The 21,031-nt window shown below is 35.8% G+C and overlaps 2 protein-coding genes and 1 long non-coding RNA gene across 5 annotated transcripts; 2 read left to right on the top strand and 1 right to left on the bottom strand.

Moving 5' to 3' along the window:
* The first annotated feature begins 2,658 nt into the window (after positions 1 to 2,658).
* Positions 2,659 to 5,080, top strand: LOC112204022 (pto-interacting protein 1). 2 transcript variants are annotated; one of them, XM_040505551.1, is made up of 5 exons: positions 2,659 to 3,046; positions 3,481 to 3,570; positions 3,755 to 3,990; positions 4,156 to 4,218; positions 4,653 to 5,080. In XM_040505551.1, the coding sequence occupies exons 2-5, from the start codon at positions 3,519 to 3,521 to the stop codon at positions 4,872 to 4,874; spliced, it is 573 nt and encodes a 190-aa protein (XP_040361485.1). In that variant the 5' UTR covers positions 2,659 to 3,046; positions 3,481 to 3,518; the 3' UTR covers positions 4,875 to 5,080. The 2 variants fall into 2 exon arrangements, with proteins under 2 accessions (XP_040361485.1, XP_040361486.1); XM_040505552.1 differs by lacking the exon at positions 4,156 to 4,218.
* Positions 5,081 to 5,205: 125 nt separating this feature from the next.
* On the bottom strand, positions 5,206 to 7,026 carry LOC112166876. 2 transcript variants are annotated; one of them, XR_005799278.1, is made up of 4 exons: positions 6,790 to 7,026; positions 6,466 to 6,654; positions 5,655 to 6,188; positions 5,206 to 5,442 (listed from the first exon to the last, which is right to left on the bottom strand). It is a non-coding gene; the product is annotated as an uncharacterized LOC112166876 (long non-coding RNA). The 2 variants fall into 2 exon arrangements; XR_002923449.2 differs by having other exon boundaries at positions 5,655 to 6,654.
* An 8,411-nt stretch (positions 7,027 to 15,437) lies between these two features.
* LOC121049231 lies at positions 15,438 to 18,068 on the top strand. The gene is made up of 3 exons (XM_040505902.1): positions 15,438 to 15,840; positions 16,403 to 16,692; positions 16,813 to 18,068. Exons 1-3 carry the CDS (start codon positions 15,438 to 15,440, stop codon positions 17,749 to 17,751), a joined length of 1,632 nt encoding a protein of 543 aa, XP_040361836.1. The 3' UTR covers positions 17,752 to 18,068.
* The last annotated feature ends 2,963 nt before the right edge of the window (positions 18,069 to 21,031 follow it).

Here is a 21,031-nt window from a genome sequence, read left to right as displayed (position 1 = left end):
ACCCAGAAACTTTCAAAAAGAAATCTTCTTTTACCAGTTTGTTTCTTTGACAAACCAACCCCAAACAAATCAAACAGAAGATTGAGCTTGATTTTGCATTTGATTTAACAAAAGAAGTTAAAAAAAAATAAACTGAGGTATCAAATTGATTTGTTTTTAAAACTTTAGGTATCATTTTGATCACTTTTGAAAGTTGGGTATCATTTTATCCGGTGCAAGAAAGTTTTGACCCTAGTGGTGGGTTTTACCCTTGTTTCTTATATTATCCTTCTTCTCCAACCAACTTCAGAAAGCTGCATCTCCAACCAACTGAGCTATGAACACCAATCATCACCAATCTATTCTCCAAAATCATATCAGTCAATCAAAAGAATACCCAGATTCATCTCCCATAGATACAATGTAGAACGATTTGAGATACCCGAAATCATGGTCATATTGTATATGTGTTGGAGACATGAAGCTTCAAAAAAAATTATTTGTTTTCTGCATTTTGTTCATTATCTGAAAGTTTCAATCGGTCAAGGATTGCCAAATCAAAAGACATAGAGAAATTCAAAGGAAGCCTCGGAGAAGTTGATGATGAGTCAAATCGGGAGAAAAGAAACCTTTCGATCTTTTTCCTATAACAAATTTGAAGACTTTTGTATCTTGGTATTCTGAAATTAGAGAAGCGGGTTTGAGAGAAATTCTGTAACGCCAGTGACGACATTAGTCATATTGAAGAACGTTTGAGAATGAGCCCCCAAGAACATGAACAAGCAAACAACCGCCGCCGGCAGCCGCTCTACCAACCCGGACACGGCGACTTAGATGAAGAAGTACCCCGCGAAGCACTTGACTGCCCCGGCCATGTGTACCAACTAAGGCCCCCCGAAAACGGGCGCTGTGGTTGAGGGCCACTGCGGAGTGGAGGAGTCCGGAGAGGAGTCTACTGTTGGCGCCTATGTCCTTGAAGACGGACACGGTGTCGAGCGTTGATTGGTTGTAGCCTTGGCTAGACTTGAGCGCGGAGGAGTAGATGCTGAACATGAGCAGTGGATCCATATGCTGGCCGCCGTCGCCGTCGCCGTCCACCCGGTCATGCTGATCAGTCGACGACTCTCCATTGTCATCTACGTTTCTCTTGTTTCTTTATGGTGCCAGGTTGGTGTGTCAAATAATCGAATTGATGATTATTTATCAGAAATGGAAAGTTGGAAACTGTACCTGGGTCCAAACCAGTTGAAAAAAGCTGCATCTAAGTTGGTTGGGGAAGAGGGTTAATATAGGAAAGGGACATCAGAAAATATTAAAAAATTGGGAAGGGAGTGTAGAATGTAAATTGGAGAGTGCAAATTTCACTCCCCAATTTTAATATGTAATGCTTGTTATATCCATGGAATTGGTAACTAAAACGTGCTGTAATTGTTTATGCAAATTATAATGTTTACGCAATGGCACTCTTGTGTTATAGTACTAGTCTTGTTGCCCGCATCTCTATATTTACAGTCAGAGTAACATATTCAAATTTGAAGTATCATGGATGGACGGATTTCGGCGTTATTTGTAGCATTGTGCGATTTGCCATTTAGACTCATTTTATTTCGTTTGGAATTATTGATGATATGAGTATGAGAAATAGTATTGAATTTAAGACTAAGGCCCAATTTGACCTCAAAGTGATTATGTCTCGTGAGATTGTGATTTATAAAATAATTTAAGCAATTATTTCTGTTTCGTAAAACAAAATCCAGCAACTTGAAAGTGCACGTTCACGCTTTCCTATGCAACTTATAGAATTTGCAATAGCCTGCTTCTATAAGCTTGGCTTTTAAAAGCTGATGGACTTTTGTCTTCTATACCCATATTAGCCCGGATAATGTATTAGATAACCTTATATATATATATATATATATATATATATATATATATATGCTATTGTGTACGAAAAACTATTGTCAAAGCAAGTGCAGCGGTTCATGAATGACCGGGCAAGTTCATGGAATGATGATGTGGTGACCAGGCAAATTTCCCCTCCACCGGGCCAAATTTAACCAGGCAAACATAGGCTTTTTTTGACCAAAGGCAAGAAAATTCCAAGCCCATGCCCATTTTCTTGCCCAGGCTTGGCCGGCTGCCAGCTCGGCCCGCAGCAGAACGTGGCTGACATCACCGGGGGCCGCGCAGAAGGAGACGCGAAAGAGAGAGGGCTTGAAGAGCAAATCTGGGCCGACCAAGCCAACAGTAAAAATGGATCTGACGGCTAGGAATTAATATGAATGTAATATATGTAACGGTAAGAAAACGGACAGAAAAAAATATGTAAAAAATTCTAAAAATCATACAAAAAATTTCTCTATAAATACCTTAAAAAAATTTCAAACCGATGAACAGTAAAAACCACTAGTGAACAGTGCAATTTGGGTGAACAGTAGTGGCCGGCAAGAAAAACAACGGGTGTAAACCCATGTCCAGTGGCAGTGAATAGTAACTTGACCGGTCAAATTCTTGACTTTGTTTTTTCTTGACTACTTGCTCTCATTCTCCATAAAGCTGTGGCCATCTGTAAAATTGCTACAACCATTGTCTGAGTCATCTTCTAAAAAACTATTTCCGTCTTTCAAAAATACTATTAAGATCTTTTGAAAAGCCATTACCCCAAACCAAAAAGCTACTACTTTGAGGAGAGCGTCTGCTCTCCACCCCGGGTGGTTGTCCAACTGTCCTATTAACAGTGCGTGGGTTTCACGCGGCGTTTGTCTAACGCTTGACCCAAAAAACAGTAAAACTGATTTTATTGCAGGGTCGCACATGGCCAGCACGAGCGATGCCCGTTCTCTCTCATATGCTTCGCCGCCAAAGAGCAGATCAAAATTGCCCACTCGAATCTGAAACCTAGAGTCGGATATGAAACTCTTTTTTGGGTCTGAGAAGATTAAATCTCCAGTGGAAGTCCGTTGATCGATCTCCCAGCCAAGTAGATCAAATCTATCGCAATAAAGGGCTCGAGAGCTAAGTCAGAATCATTTGGTGGTTTTGCTCCGAGCAGCAATCAAAATCAAAGGTATGCATGCATCTTTCCTCTTTTTTATGCAAAATCAGATAGATGGGTCTTAGTTGCTGCTTACGACTCGATTACTGGATTTGTAGGACCATGAAACGAGCAATAGGTTAGAAAATGTGATTCTTTCGATCTTTTATAGGCATCAAACATTAGTGTGCCCATTACCCGTTTGAATAAATGCTCCAAAGGTGGAGCTTTACTTATTTATTTGCATGCTTAATGTGTTTTTGAGTGTTAAACTTGATCTAAGATAATTGATAGATAAATATCTAGACTTATATTAAATTGATTGGAGTGCTCAATTAGTCTGATTGTGTTCGTTTAGTTGTGAATTGATGCTGTTTCGAAATTCATGTGTGAGTTTGTTTGTTTGGTATACTTGCTTGTTCGCCCAAAACTGAAAACTGGATGATTGAATGACAATCTTATGGCAGGGGAAGTGAGCTGCTTTAGCTATTGTGATGAAGATGATATGCGTAAAGCAACTGACAATGGAGGTGCTTACATGATGAAAAATCCTGCAGGTAATGCTCACCATTCTATAGTCTAGGTCTTATGTTGAATCTAGCCTGTATGTTCAAATGGGCTATATTTTGATGCTTCTTTTATATTTTGGGTATATGACTTGCATTTGTTTTTTGTATATTTGTCACTGGTTTTGTCAATTCAAGTTTTGGAGTTCAAAATGAGTTGGGTTTTATGACACAGGAAATGAGGGAAGTCATCATGCCTCCGGTAATGTGCCCAAGGGTGGTCAAGCGGCAAAGGTCAGGCCTATTGAAGTTCCGCTTATACAAGTAGAAGAGCTAAAGGAAATTACAGATAACTTTGGGACAAATGCCTTGATTGGGGAAGGATCCTATGGAAGATTATATTATGGGGTACTTAAAAGCAGGGAGCATGCAGCAATCAAGAAGCTAGATGCCACCAAACAACCTGATGAGGTATCTTGCACATGTATATAGATGTACCTGTTGATTAATTATTATTGTTACAATGTGAGTTAATTAAAATTCAATTGTCGATTGAGGAATTCTTGCTTTAGGTTTCTATGGTATCACGGCTGAAACATGATAATTTTGTTCAACTGCTTGGTTATTGTTTTGAAGGGAATTCTCGTGTTCTTGCCCACGAGTTTGCATCTAATGGATCTGTTCATAATATTCTACATGGTATGTAAGAGTACTATATAATTATGGTATTGGATTTCACAACCTTGGTTAATGTGTTTCATAGGCAATGAAATTACCCATGTCCAATTGAAGTACTTTAGGAAAAAGACATTTGTATTTGACTCAAGATTTTAGCAATGGTTATGTTAGTAGCCTCTGGACTTTGCTCACCCTTCCTTACCAGTATCTCGTCTGGTATCTATTTAAGTTAGGCACAGTTGGCATCACTTGTCGTGCCCTTCATTAGCCTCTCTGTTTGCAGCATATTAATAATTGTTGTACTATAGCCTGATGACTCCGGCATTTTTTAAGGAAACATGTTAACATAGACCTAGAATGCCCAATTTACTTATGAAGCAGCGGTTGAATTTACTGTTACATATATAATATTTCTTTGCGTATAGATTATGAATGATGAAGTCTTTGTGATGCAGATGGGACCTATCTTGCAAACGACTGTAAATTCATTACACCTTCTCCGTCCCACAGAAAAAATATGTTCCTCCATTCAAGGATCCATGCAGGTTTTGGTGACTGCATATTTGATTTTCTTGTCCACTACTGCAAAACGTGAAATTTGTATACCTTTATTCTATTATCATTCAAAATTTGGCTGCAAGTTCCACTATGCTTTGGGTTTGAAAAAGATGCAATAGACCTTCCACCTGAGACCATGACTCAAAAGAGAGAGCGGAGTGAGGAAAATAGAGATATGAAATGCAAGAATCCGAGTTTCTTTTAGGTAGTAGAAGTCATTGATGTACTGCAATTGAAACTTGAAACTGATAATTTCCTTCCATTGATGATATATCGAACAATGTACAAGTCAACATTGTGAACTTACAAGAAGGGGCTCATTCAATTTTGAGAAAATAATAGTGTAAAAACTGACCAAGGAAATTTAATAGCTACGATTGAACACTTAAATCTGGTTCACAGCTAAAAGTACTGCTTGCAAGGTTGCTAGATGAATTTACCACCACCCTCTGGAACAAACTTATTTGTTATATTATGCAGAATTACTGCATGCATGCACATTTGACACATCTTCACAGGCAGAGCTAGATGAGAGGAGGATTGGGATTGAAATTCACAAGCTTGGCAATTCACCAGTGGGTCCAGGCCGAGCATTTAGCATTAGTTGTCTACGGCTTTGACCACAATGCTCACGCTTGTGCGGAAATCAGCCTCATATTGCACACACAAGGCAGCAACTGCAGCCATCTATAATCAAGAAATAGTAGCATTTATTACTAGACGTTTGTTTGCAAAATCAGACTTGGCTATTATGTTTTGTCTTCTACATACAAAATCATGAAGAAAATAACAATAAATCTGCTAGTTTAGCAATTGCACACTCTTTTCAATAACAAACGCGAATCCATCAAGATTACATTTCTGAGTATGTATGCATGTGTGTGAGAGATAACAAATACCTTTGCAACAGCCTTGGCGGGGAATTCTCCTCTGAAATCGTAGGTAGTAAGTATTTAATGGCTAAGCTGATGTTCACACTGATTAATATGCAATGAGGAAAATAAGTAAGTGCTAAATCCTCTGAAACAATTTGGGGTTTTTTATAGTTACAAATTTGAAGGACTCTCAGCCATCAAAACAGCATTGTTTCTAGTCGAGAAGGACCAAATGCATTACAAAGTTGCAGAACACAACCTTTAGAGAACCCAAAAAAAGCTTACTTGGGGCATGATAACCAAAGGTTCCTAGAACACTAGTGGAGTGAAGACGTGCTGCCATATCAGAAGCTTAATTGGATAAATCAAAGTCTGCAATCTTAGCAACATCATCATCAAATATTAGTACATTGCTGGACTTGATATCATGATGAATGATATGGGGGTCCGTCTTTTCATGTAAATACTTGAGTCCTCTTGCAGCACCCACTGCAATTTTAACAGGTTGTGCCCAAGTTAGAACAGGACCAGGCTGAGCTCCTTTTACACATTTCCTTCCTCCAATAAAAACAAGATATCAGTTGAATCACTACAGTTTCCGGAAATTGAAATATGATAGTGATGAGAACATATCAGTTTATAGCTCTTTCCATAAGCAGTTATCAAGCTGATAAAACTAACATGATGGTATTCTAGGTACTCAAGGGGGTAGCAATACCTTGTTATACTGAAACTCATATATCGTGTCAAGAGCAAATATTGATGATAGAATAAAGTTACTGTCCTTGATTCAAACATTTGTGATCTTAAATTCCTTAGAAAAAGAACATCTTACCAAATCCTTTTGTATCTCTGCCTGTATTAACTCCCTAACAAGCCTTCAAATTACTCTAGATCTCATGAGCCTCTCTAAGCCATACAACCTACATAGATACAATCTTTTGAAGGGGAGTGCCTCTTTCAGCCACCTGAAGAAACTTCATCACACCGATGCTGTTTCATTAATGAGACCAACATATCTGACCTGCACATCCAAAAGTTCTATTCACATGGGAAATCCATGTTCTTAAAACGCTGATAACAGAGGCTAAAGCCATCAAGCTGAACAACTTTATCAAAAATGTGGGGAGCAAAAACAACATAATGAAACTAAGCTTACCAGAAACAACAGCTATGCCGAGAGCCTCAAGTTGTTCCTCTATAGTTGTTAAAACTGAAATAAAATTATGAATTAATTGCTTGAATCTATCAATGGCCCCAGTGACATTCCCAGCATCCAAACACTTCGGCCCAATAGACAAATCGAGAAGGAGAGAAAGCAACCCGTTCAAGCTCTGCAAATGTCTTTTGCTCAGACCAAAGAATTCGAGCTTCTTTGGTTCAGAGGAGGCGAGGATAAGAAAAGGTGGAGAAAAGGGGGGATGGGAACTCTATCAAAGAAAAAAGCGGGAAGTTTAAATTTTGGCCCAAAAGTTGCGCGGGTTTAAAGCCAATTTTTATACGCTAATTACATCTTTTGTACATATAAAGCAAAATCACTAAAAATGAAAATAACTATGTCATGGTGGATACACGTGAATGGTCGAAAATAAAATTTTGTTAAAATTTTATTTTATGCGAACTGTAAGAAACACATTGTGTCAACTAATGTTGTATGACCAGTAGATTGCATTTAAAGTGATAAACACCTTTTGAATGCGAAACAAAGAGAAAAATGATATTGAAAAAAAACAACAACAGTTGGATAGGAATATTGAAATTTTTTATGGTTATTCTTAAAAATTCTACCAATTTCATATTCGTTTCGACTTTGATACGCATGGCCAACCATAAATAAAGGTATAATCATATATATATATATATATATATATAATTTCTCAAAGGGCAATCCCTTCGAGAAATACAAAAATGAGGAAACCGACAATTGAATGAGAGTATTGAAATATTTTATGTATATTGTAAAAAATTTAGTCAATTTCGTTATAGTTTCGATTTTGATCCACTAAGTTAACCATAATATATATATACACACACACATACCATCTTCGTTGACTGATGGCATAATGACCACATGGAGGAAATATAAATTATCAAAATTGACTGTTGGATGTTACCATGATAAGAAGAAATGGTTATGGTGAAAATTTCAGCTATTTTCATCGTTGTTTGGATCTTGATCTATTAGGTCAACTCCAAACCTTAATTACCACATAAAACTAATATGCTCATAATCGGTCTTTCACTACTTCTTTTTTCAATATGTCAGCTCTCACGCTCTCGTAGGTATGAGCTATATCAACCAATATTAAAATTTAGGAAAGTTCATCTCCTAGTGATTCAGCTCCCCTTAGGGAAGTATTAGTGTATAAAGGGTTGACCAGTTTGTTTTATATCAAAATGACGGCGGATCGAGTAATTTTTTTTACACAATACCTATTAATACTCTATAAATAGATGGGTAATGTCAGATTTATCAACTTTCAGTTTTGATTTTCGGATCGCACAAAATCTTGATATGCCTACTAATATGGTCTAACTTGTTTATTAGTTGTATACAAAAATATATCTTCCATAAGCAACAAGGTGGACAAAATAGAATTTATCAAAATCGACCATTGGATGTTATCATAGTAGAAAGAAATTGCAATGGTCAAAATTTCAGCTATTTTTGTAGTCATTTGGGTCTTGATCTAATAGGTCAACCATAAACCCTAAATACCACATAAAACTAATATGCTCATAACCGCTCATTCGGATCTTATTTTTTGGATCCGTCAGCTCTCACACTCTCATGGGTGTGAGCTATATCAACTGGTGTAAAAATTTTGTGAAGTTTATCACCTAATGGCTCAACTCCCCTTGGGAAAGTATTAGTGTATAAGGGATTGACTGCTTTGTTTGATGTCAAAATGACAGCCAATCAAGTTAATTTTTCTACACAATGCCTATTAATTACGCTATAAATAGATAGATAATATCAAATTTATCGATTTTAGTTTCGATTGTTTGGATCACACAAAATCTTGATATGCCTACTAATATGGTCCCACTTGTTTATTAGTTGTATACAAAAATATACCTTCCATAAGTAACAAGGTGGAGGGAATAAAATTTATCAAAATCAATTGTTGGATGTTATCTTGACTAGAAGAAATGGTTGTGGTCAAAATTTCAGTTGTTTTCGTCATCGTTTGGGTCTCGATCTATTAGGTCAACCACAAACTCTAAATACCACATAAAATTAATATACTCATAACTGCTCATTCACAACTTATTTTTTCGATCCGTCAGCTCTCACACTGTTGTGGGTGTGAGCTATATCAATTAATGTAAAAATTTCTAAAAGTTTACCTCCTCGTGATTCAGTTCCCCTTAGGAAAATATAAGCGTATAAAGGGTTGACCACATTATTTGATGTCGAAATGACAACGGATCAGATTAATTTTTTTACACAAGACCTAGTAATACGATTAAAAATATATGGGTAATGTCAAATTTATCAATTTCTAATTTCAATTTTCTGGATTGCACAAAATCCTTATATGTCTACTAATGTGATATAACTTGTTTATTAGTTGTATAAGAAAATATGTCTTCCATGAGCAACAATGTGGAGAAAATAGACTTTATCAAAATCAACTGTTGGATGTTATCATGATAAGAAGAAATGGTTATGTTCAAAATTTCAGCTATTTTTGTAGGCGTTTGGGTTTCGATCTACTAGGTCAACCACAAACCCTAAATACCACATAAAACTAATTAATATGCTCATAACCGCTCATTCGCAACTTCTTTTTTCGATCCGTCAGCTCTGATACTCTCGTGCGTGTGAGCTATATCAACTGATGTAAAAGTTTCTACAAGTTTACTTCCTCGTGGTTTAGCTCCCCTTAGGGAAATATAAGAGTATAAATAGTTGACCGCTTTGTTTGATGTCGAAATGACGGCGGATCAAGTTAATTATTTTACACACTACCTATTAATACACTATAAATAGATAGATAATATCAAATTTATCGATTTCAGTTTCAATTGTTTGGATTGCACAAAATCTGATATGCTTACTAATATGGTTCAACTAGTTTAATTAGTTGTATAAAAAATTATGTCTTCCATGAGCAACAATGTGGAGAAAATAGACTTTATCAAAATCGACCATTGGATGTTATCATGACCAGAATAAATGGTTATGGTCAAAATTTCAGCTATTTTTGTAGGCGTTTGGATCTCGATCTACTGAATCAACCATAAACCCTAAATACTACATAAAACTAATATGCTCATAACCACTCATTCACAACTTCTTTTTTCGATTCGTTAGCTCTCACACTCTCGTGGGCGTGAGCTCCCCTTAGGGAAATATAAGCGTATAAAGGGTTGACCACTTTATTTGATGTCGAAATGACAACAGATTGGGTTAATTTATTCACACAGTACCTATTAATAAGCTGAAAATGTATGGATAATGTCAAATTTATCGATTTCCAATTTTGATTTTCTGGATCGCACAAAATCCTTATATGTATACTAATGTGATCTAACTTGTTTATTAGTTGTATCAAAAAGTATGCCTTCCATGAGCGACAATGTGGAGGAAATAGACTTTATCAAAATTGACCGTTGAATGTTATCATGATGAGAAGAAATGGTTATGGTCAAAATTTCAGCTATTTTTGTAGGCGTTTGGGTTTCGATGTACTAGGTCAACCACAAACCCTAAATACCACATAAAACTAATATGCTCATAACCGCTCATTCGCAACTTCTTTTTTCGATCCGTCAGCTCTCACACTCTCATGGGTGTGAGATATATCAACTGGTGTAAAAGTTTCTAAAAGTTTACCTCCTCGTGGTTCAGCTTCCCTTAGGGAAATATAAGCATATAAAGGGTTGATCCCTTTGTTTGATGTCGAATGACGACGGATCAAGTTAATTATTTTACATAATACATATTAATACTCTATAAATAGATAGATAATATCAAATTTATCGATTTCAGTTTCAATTGTTTGGATCTCACAAAATCGATTTTTTGAATACACAGTCAATTTGTTATTTCCTTTCAATTTTGTTTGTACACCAATCCATTCGGTCAACCAGAGTGACTTTAATATCATCAATACTAAAACACATATTTTCAATTTCTCACTAAATACTATGAGGGTGCTTTTCATTACAGATTCCCGTGGGTTCTATCTCTATTACGCACGTATGAAAACTCGAAGTACAAAATCACTGCGCTTAATTATTCTCAACACTAAACTTATAAATTAATTAAGTTAATATAATCAGGTCTAGAAAAATTAATTTAAGGGTTTTTCTTTCCAAATAGTTTCTTTACGATTAATATTTTGGTAACTAATGTGGTGTATTTAGAACAATAACCAATAATTCTGAAGTAACAAATATAGTTTATTAAAAATCAAAGAAACAACACTATAATTTAGATAAATAACTATGATCAAGAATAAATCTAGTATTTTATTTTTCAATTAACTTTTGAGGTAATAAATGAAATTTATTAAAAAATGGGACAGAAAAGCTTTGATCAAAAAAAAAAAAAACATAAAAGTATATAGGAAATTGTGGCTTGACCACAACGCCAACTATGCTTTATTGCAGATGGTTTATTCGTTTTATATAAGGGGACTATACTAGTTTCTCTCAGCTGGGAGCCTCGGACACCCAGCTTCATCAATCACTCCCTCTCTCTCTCCTTCGAACAGACCACACCGCCGCCCACAATTAAAAACCCACATCATTCATGTTTCTCTCTTCTTTACGAACTAGTAGAATCATTACCCCATTCGCTTCTCTCTCACCAACACACCACCGCCACCACAATCCAATCCATTCATATACAACATCCTTCTGATCAAAGTCTGGTTTCAATTACAAATTTGATGATGGGTTTCTTCCTCTCTCGACATCGTTTTGATCAATTCTGGTTTCAATTATTTATGGACTCATGGCAGATATAATACGAGGATGAGGATGATAAAAAGTGGAGGATAGATTTACCCTCCTCCCTCTATTTCTAACTTTCTACCGCTTCCTCGGTCTCCACCGCTATTTTTTCATCATTGTGTACACTAACGTTAACGTTGGATATGGAGTAACAAACATTTGACGGCCCAGATCTGCCCAGTGAACAATCAACGGTAGATTGTCCCAGGCTGATATACACCCCGGGTGGATAGTAGAATTTTCCCTACTTTGAGCCTAAAATCTCCTGCCACGACCCAAAAGCAATTGACTGATTAACAAACCAGTTTTTAAGTGAAATGCGTCCCAACCGGATCTCATCATGTGGCCACTTTCCAAAGGTGGACTACTGCTGTTCAATTCTTCTTGTCAGCGCAAGTCTACCCGTGCCCATAGATCATCCATCCAATCAACGACGACAACAGATTAAGTTTTATACGATTCTCTGACGATTTCTCAATTTTTATAGCGATTTTGACTATCTTTATCGGTTCAAATACATGATCTCTCTCTCCCTCTCCCTCTCTCTCTCTCTCTCTCTCTGTCTGTATTTTTATTTTATTATTTTTATTATTTTAGAGCATCTCCAACTGTATGAATTATTTTATAGTTAAATATAGCTAAAATTGTGAAATATAGCTATTAATTTAACAATGTTGCTCCAGCAGTAGTAGCTATTTATAAATAATGTACTATATTTTATTCAATCATAAACTGACATGTGGACAAAAGAGGAGAGATTTGCTTTAGCTATCCATGATTCTCTAGCTAAATATAGCTAGCCAATTTAGCTAAAGCTAAATTTAATTTAGCAATAGCTAGTCTGTAAACAAGTGACAAAGTGGTGTTAGCTCAGTGGTTAGAGCACCTACTACCTATGTACGAAGTCATGGGTTCGAGTCACCATGGGGGCAGGAGTGAAACCCTTTGATCCTCTTAAAAAAAAAAAAAAAACTAGTCTGTTGGAGTTGAATTTTGCTTTAAAAATAGTTATATATAGCTAAAATTTGAATTTAACTAGTCTGTTGAAGATGCCATAAGTACTCTTATAAGAAAAAAATTCAAATTCAATATGCGTGGCCTAAAAAAAATAAAAAATAAATCAAACTCACCAAAAGTAACATTATTCTATAATTATTATTTTTTTGATGAACCTGACTCAGTTAAAACAAGTGGCGGAGGTCTCAGGTAACCTGACTCAGTTACTCGAGTTGTAGGGCGTCAAGCCTCACTGCTAAATCCACAACCGGTGTCGCAGATCCAGACCCGACCCGCCTTGCCTTCAAACCCGACACCGGAAGAACCCTTGCTGCTGCACACGCCCAACGCACACCAGACGAGATTGACGTCAGAAGACATCCTCTAGCAGGCAGTGATCGAAACCGATGCCGCCGCTCTGCTGCACGAAACCCTAGGTTTCAGTATGCGGAGCTCTGAGTTTTCGAGAGCTTGTAAGTTTTTCAATCAATGTTGCAAATCTGCATTTTAAGTTTCAGACATATTGGTCCATGACCAGAGTGATAAATAGGTAAATTAGTTAAAGAAATATTTGTAGAAATGTTAAGCCAAGTTTGATTAATCAGAGGTCCATCTAATCTTTCATATATTATATGTGGTTCTTGTTCGTTATAGCACCAGATAAAAGAGGATGACCCTTTGAAAGGTAAAGAGAGTAATTCACAATCATTGATAAAGGCACTGGCGGGATCTACTCCAATGGCTGAGGCCAACCCAAAATTTCAAGATAAAATCACTCGATGTGCTCAATCTTCAAATTATTTGGTCTTGCTCTGTTGGCTAAGTATCTTATTTGGATTCCCTTTTTTTTTTTTCCTTTTTTCTTTTCTTTTTTCCTGTTTATTAGATATAACTCATACCATGCTACAGGTTTTAAGGCCATGGAATTAGCTCTACTTTCACAACATTTCTAAAAATTGTTAACCTATTTTCTCTTTTTAGTCGGTAAGGAAAAGATTGGTAGTCTAACTATTTGACATTAGTTTTGAAAAAGTTCTTCTCTCCACTTTTCTTTTTATTGAATAAAATAATGATTCTAAATAATTTGATTGTAGCTTACTTGGTGTTTGTTTCGGTTGAGTTTTTTCTTATCTTAATTCTCTTGATAAAATATATGTCTATATACTTTAATTAAATGTTTTCAAGTTATTGAACTCAGTTTCTTGCCGCTATGCTAAATTCTCTATTTCATCTATACTATTATTAAGAGAAGAGAGCTTGCTCTCTATAACTGATTTTTTTTTTATCAATTTACCCTTAATAAATTAAAATACTTTAAATCAGGTAAATCAATAGGGATAATAAAGTCAATTAACAAAATAAAAAATAAAAACAAAAAAAATTAAATGTAGTGGAAACATGAAGGGAAACTCCCACTATTTTTAACTACCTTCCCACACACTCTTGAAAAAAAACCAACCTTCCTATAGGCCAATGCTTGTTTCAGTTAATTAAAGAGAAAAAATTTCAGCCCACCCCATTTTTGAATCCTGGATCTGTCACTGGATAAAGGCCATGAATTAATTCATGTAAATGTTAGATCTTTTATTTCATCCTTTTTTTTCATTAATATCTAATATACAGTTAAAATCACCAATCAAGACCCAAGGTAAAGAGTTGGGAGGTTTTAAAGTTCTTAACAGGTTCCAAAGTTTAAGTTGTAGTTCCTTATGGGGATACATGTTGATAAAAGTACAGAACCAAGTAAGTTGTTTCTGAATATCGATCAGTAACATATTCTAGAGTGTTTAGAGACTATATTAAGAGTAAAATTATTATCATTCCAAAGCAATTCAAATGAGACCACCAGATTGTCCAGAAGAACTAACAGAAGCATAATGATGAAACTGAAACTTAGAGCAGATAGTAGTAGCAGCATCCTCACTTAATTTGGTATCTAACAAGCAAAATACATCCAAATTAATTGATTTAACAAAAAACAGGGCAGGAAGCCATCCTCCCCTACAGTTTCATATAGCTACTCTCATGGGTTAAGGTGCGGATGATGACGTGTTATTGGCAGAGTCTGGATTAGCTTCATTATTCAGGTCGTCTCTGCCTCTCTTTTTTGGACTCTCGTAGAGTCGTAGGTTGGTGGTGTAGCAATCATAAACAGCATGATCCATATCATCTTGGGTTGGGAGACCATGATCAAAAGCAGGCTCAAATTGATCAGCATTAATTGTCATCATTCCCTTCCATTTCATGATCTGGATTGGCCACTCAAATTCATGCCCTGGGAATTGGAACATTATTTTATAATTGCAATACCACTGTATTCTACTAATCGTACCAGAAATTTTATTTTATTAATTAAGTTAATTAATACGTGGAAGTGTGGAACTACCGAAACTTATTGAAAGCATATGCATGTTCATATTACACCATCTGATAAATTATGGTTTATTTTATTTTTTCTGTTGACAAAGAAAATTGAATTTTTTTTTTTGGAGATGTAGAAAATTGATAATTTGATATTATAAAAAGGGGTGATAATTGTTTAGAAATATCAAATATATACATATATACAGCTAGCAACAACAAATTCTATCAGATAGAGGTAACCTATAGAAGATAGTTTCAAATTTAATAACACGATAGTTATCATAAATATTGTGAATATTTTAGTCCTATCTGAACTGAACTCTCCAGCAAAAAATCAGGGTGTTTTATCGTATCTGCTGAGGGCTTTCATTTAAATTTGTTTCCGACTCCAACTCATAGACTCAACAAATTTCTCAACGAGAGAGAGATAGAGTCATACTTGCGTCTCTGTCAATGTCTTCTCCCTCAAAGAGTCCAACTATGGAGCTTGTTCAGCAAAGTCATCCGCATCCCAAGGCTTCTGTTACCCAAGTTACTGCTTACGGCGGTAGCCCTAGTCCTATAAAGCAACTGCAACCAATTCCAAATGAAGCTGATCGCAAGGCTTCTTTTACCGGGACGCATGATGCCATTGTTGTGTCCTCTGTTGCAGCAGAGGTCGATCAGTTTTCGGACGTGGAAGAGGAGCTGAACAATTTCAATAACAATCAGAAAAGGCAGCAGGATGCTTTTCTGAACAGTTTTCCACCAGGGTATAGGTTCAATCCTCGTGATGACGAACTTGTTCGGTATTACCTGCAGAAGAAGATCATGGACGAGCCATTGCCCCCCAACAAGATCATGGAAGTTAACCTCTACCGCCACAATCCCGAGACGCTTGCTGGTAAACCCTAACCCTAATGCAAACTTCTTTGTTTAATTCTTTATTATGTATGTAAGTTTAATCGCCAATATAGGCTACGTGAATCCATGAGATATGTTATGAAAAAGTTTCCTTTGGAGTATTACTTTTCGTAAGCTTCTAGGCCTTCACAATATATACACAATGAGATATGGTCAGAATATATACAATTTTTCTTTTCCATCAAAATTTAGATGTTAAAATGGGATGTTAGCTCTGTTGCTTTAGTTTTGTTTAATTTCGTTTCATTTAGGATTTAGATGCTATAATTGGCAGTGTTGATTTTGTTTTGTTTAGTTTTATTTCGTTTAGGGTCTTCACCTCATCAGATAGTTTGTCAACTGGTCTAATGAATACAATTTTGATGTTGATTAGTATGATTAACTCTTTTCCTTTTACAGGTTTTTCCATATGTTGATATAGAGATGTTATGCTTTATGAACATTTTTCTAGTGTATTGCTATGATAGATTGCTTTGTTAGCTGCATTACCTAAAAATCTTACAATATGCTCTCATTTAGTTAACTGTTTGTTCTTAAAACAGAAAGATATGAAACTTATGGAGAAAAAGAATGGTACTTCTTTACTCCAAGGGACCGGAAGTATCGCAATGGATTTCGACCAAATAGGGCAGCTGGTGATGGATATTGGAAGGCCACAGGAGCTGACAAAACAATAAGGTCTGGCAATGTAGAGGTTGGATGTAGAAAGGCTCTCGTTTTTTACAGGGGTAAACCTCCAAAGGGTAAAAAGACGAATTGGATCATGCATGAGTATCGAGTCCCTGATTCCCCTGATTCTCGTCCTCCCAAAAGGACTGAAAATGACATGAGGGTATATATGAGTTTCTCGTTGCCTTTCTTTTTCATTATATAATATATTAACCCTTCGTAATTAGTTTATGGTAATATCCTCTTTGTGTTCTCCTTACGGAAATTATTTATGGTCATGCAGTTGGATAACTGGGTGCTCTGTAGAATTTATAAGAAAGCTGATAACAAGAACAACAAAAGCCAGAGCCGAAATCATGTAGAGGATCCTGTTGAAGAAAGTGTCTCTACATCACTACCAGATAACATGGACATGGACTTGGAGGCGAACGGTCAAGTTGATAACCCTCAAGCATTGGAGTCTGAAAAGGCATACCCTTACCCTATTGTTCATCCACCATTGGAGTTTGACAGGGCGTATCCTAATTATGCATTTCCTTACCCGGGTGGGCGGCCTCTATGTGCTCTAGTTAACAACAACATGAACAACATGCTTCATCACCACCGATTCCAACCAGTCTCTTTGAATTCTGGGGATAGTTATGCAAATATGGGGCAAATGCAACAGGCTTGTGGCACTTATTCACCAATGCAATTTCCTGATCAAAACTGTGGTGTGCAATTTTCTGATCAAAAGCGTGGTGTGCAATTTTCGGACCAAAGGTTTATTATGCAACCAGTTGATGTCACATCAGGATCAATGGTATGTACAGATGATCAGAAGTGTGGTGTCCAATTTCCAGACGAAAAGTTTATTATGCAATCACTTGATGTCACATCAGAATCAATGGTATGTACAGATGAGGCATGTTCTGATCAGAAATGTGGTAGGCAATTTCCGGATCAAAAATTTATTGTGCAATCACCTGATGGTAGCCCAAAACCAATGACATTTTCTCAGGAAAAAAGTGGAAAGAGTGGCCAACCAGATGATGCAGTTGATAGTAGACCATCATCAGTGCCTCCTTTACCTAATCAAAAGAGTACTCAACAAGGAATGGGTAAGCCTCTATTACCACCATCCGATCAAGGTCTACGATACGTAGAAGAATCGAATGAAGATCATAATCTCATGTTTGGTTATCCACCATTTGCGTCTTTGGAAACTTTTTCATGGCCCTGACCTAGGTGCTATGTTCTGCTGCACAATCAAGCCAGATTTAGGGAAAAATATTTCAAAATGAGTTGACTTTTTCAAGAATTTTTCAACCATAATTGGTTGGTTTAATGTTATTTTGTTTCTTAGGTTTTTAGGCTAGTGAATAACATTGATTTATGGCTTGTGTTGGTGGAATATAATGATAGGGGGTTCAATAAGTTTAGGCCTCAATCATATGTGGATGTGTTTTTTTAACATGTAAACAATTTGCATAGTTTGTTTTGTCCGTATACTTTTATTAACATTTTGTACTTCATTATCTCTAAATTTGAATAGAAACTCCCAATAGCTTAAACCCTAAATAAGAAAGAACAAAAAAAAAAAAAAAATCTGTCAAACAAATTTATGTAGAGGTTTGTTTTTTGTACTTGTTCTTAGCTTCTTTAGTTTACATCCAATCATCCTAATTAATTGTGAAAGATACAAAAAATATACATATATAATACGAAAAATTCTATAATACTTATAACATACATATAATTATCATTTTTGACTCTCAGTTTCTCAAATGAAAATTTACTTTACTTCAATGAGCCTTTAACAAGGACTTCTTATATACACACACATCGTTCGAGTTTGGATCTGCATATGAACTTTATTCAAATTGGTTCATCGATTCGTTCATCGTTTGACGGACAAACAAGTGGCCACTACCTCTCAATTGGGCTCATGCTGCATTGATTATATACAAACTTCGATGCTGGTAGAGGAGGGATGAGAGTGCGAATTTGCAAGGTAATTTACTGCTAGGGTGGCGTTCAACATTGTAAGCTTGATGAACATGAAACTTAATTTAGATTTGAAATTTAAATAAATAAATAAATAAAAATAAATCTAGATGAACAAGAACATGAAGTTGTTTATTGTCTAAGAAAATCACAATATAAAATGTAAAAGATTGAAATCAACAATTTTCTTAACTAAAATATAATTTTAACACCCTTGGATTGAGATGGATAAAATAGTCTTTTTTCAAATGACGTGAGGAATTGTGAATGATATATCTGTGATACGGCATGTCACCTCACATTAAGGCATGAAACTTTAGGCTTTTTTTTTTTTTTTTGGAAAATAAAACTTTTCATTGAAACTTAACGAGAACTCTTGTTTAGAATGACATCCCTTATAAATTCGGGAGCACTTACAAACCATACTTGACTATCACTGTTGCACAAAGAGCAACTAGTTAATGTATGCGCTCTCTTATTAGCATCTTTAGAGCATCTCCAATGGAGATGTCTTTTGGTTTGTGTCAAATTTAAATTTGACATGTGACACCTTCATTTTTTGCTAATCTTACTCCAACCAATATGTCAAAATTGTGTGTTATTTTAATATATTCTATTCTATATTTTTGTTTTGGCTTGGCTTGCATAATTAATTTTTATCAAAATAAAATAGCAAACAGATCGCATCATCATCTCTTTCTATCTTTGCTTCTTCTGTTTCTTAATTTCAATATCTTCCTTCTTTTCTTTCTCTCTGTAATCAAGTGGCAGCCAACTACCTATTGATCAATCTTTCTTTGTATAATCAAGGGTGATTCTAGTTGGACCTCCAAATTTGATATTTGGACCTCCAACTTTCTTCAATTATTAATAGACTTTATCAAGTTATATGAAAAGACAAATAAGGACAAAGAAAGACAAAAGGAAAAAAAATAAATAAATACTCTTCTTACCTCCTCCAATCGAATATAACATTTAATTAAATTATTTTTTTTTCCTTCAAAATTTCCTTATATTGCCTATGTAGTTTTACAATTTACCTGAAATAAATTCAAAACAATCTGATTTGGAATTTTTTAAAACTAAATTAATTGAATATTATGATATAGTTATTATTCGATCTTCTAACCCAAAAACCCTTGAAATCTTTCTTTTAGCAAATTCAAAGAGATTCCAACAACATATCAAGATTGAGAACCAACCCTCTGATTAATTTTTATGGAGGAGAGACTTACTCATAAGAGAGCAATATAATGTAATTTTGATTCATTCTTCTTCTCATGGTTGAAGAGAGAAAAAAAAATAGAGTAACAAATTCTTATATCTCATGTTCAAGGGCGTTTTGGTAAAAATAAGGAGGTCTACTTAGTTTTTCAAGTATTCTAAAAAGTAAATTAGAGGTGTACTAAGTATGTGAGGTCCAAATAGAAAATTTGGAGGTCCAACTAGAACCACCCATAATCAAATGGTACCCAACTATGATCTTCTCTACTCTTCTCTTTGTTTTATGTCATCAAGTGGTACCCTAACTATTCTTCCCAAATTATTGATTAACCAAAGCGCAGATCAATCAAAATCTGCTTGATTCTCAGCTTTATGTTCTACGCCTTCATGAATTCCAGATCTCAAATTGCCATCCCAGCAAATCGTACCCATAACACACCACCCACCATCTTCAAATCTTGCACCACTGAAACAAACATCTATCTTCTCATCGTTTTGTTTCCATCTTGTTTCATTAGAAACATAGCAAAAGCCTAGAAGCCCAGAAATATAGAAAGGAAATAAGACCAGATCTAGGAAGGAAATAAGATATGTTCTCTGATTTTATGCATAATTGGGTAAATAGAGAGACAAGAAGGATTCACGAAGGTTTTTAATGAGTTGCTTTGGTCTGGGTAGGATGAGAGAGAGAGAGAGAGAGAGAGAGAGAGAGAGAGAGAGAGAGAGAGAGAGAGAGAGAGAGAGAGAGAGAGAGAGAGAGAGAGAGAGAGATGAGAATGCAGAAGGGAAGAGAGGGAGGCGAGAAAGAAAGAAACAATAAACAAATAAAAGACAGAGAGAGCTAGGGCTGTCAAATTTGACAGAGGAAGGCTTAATGTCAAATCCACGTGTGTATGACATATGGGTTGGAGGAGTATTTCATAAGTTATTTGTTACCGTTGGGCACTCCACATGTATTTGACCACTCTGTTAGAGATGGTTAGGAGCATAATTAACTGTATAATGCACATGGCTTCTCAGCAATTTTTTTGCTTCTTCAAGAATGAAACCTAGAGTTGAATAATCCAACTCCTCTTGTTTCAAAGCATGAACAAATTTGTTACGTTTCAAACTCTACTCTATCATAATGTAGACTCTGAGCCATTTTCATACCTTCATATAGAGTGCTAAAAGCTCGGCATGGAAGGGTGATACTAGGTTAAATTGCCTCATTGCCGCTGCCTTGAATGTGCCAGCATGATCCCAGATCAAAATTCCCAAGCCTCGTCGTTTGGTGGAAGAGATAAAAGACC

Source organism: Rosa chinensis, chromosome 5 (assembly GCF_002994745.2).
Source record: "Rosa chinensis cultivar Old Blush chromosome 5, RchiOBHm-V2, whole genome shotgun sequence".
In the NCBI taxonomy this organism is placed as follows: domain Eukaryota; kingdom Viridiplantae; phylum Streptophyta; class Magnoliopsida; order Rosales; family Rosaceae; genus Rosa; species Rosa chinensis.
Note: the sequence above shows the minus strand (reverse complement) of the source record. Positions and strands in the feature narration are given on the sequence as shown.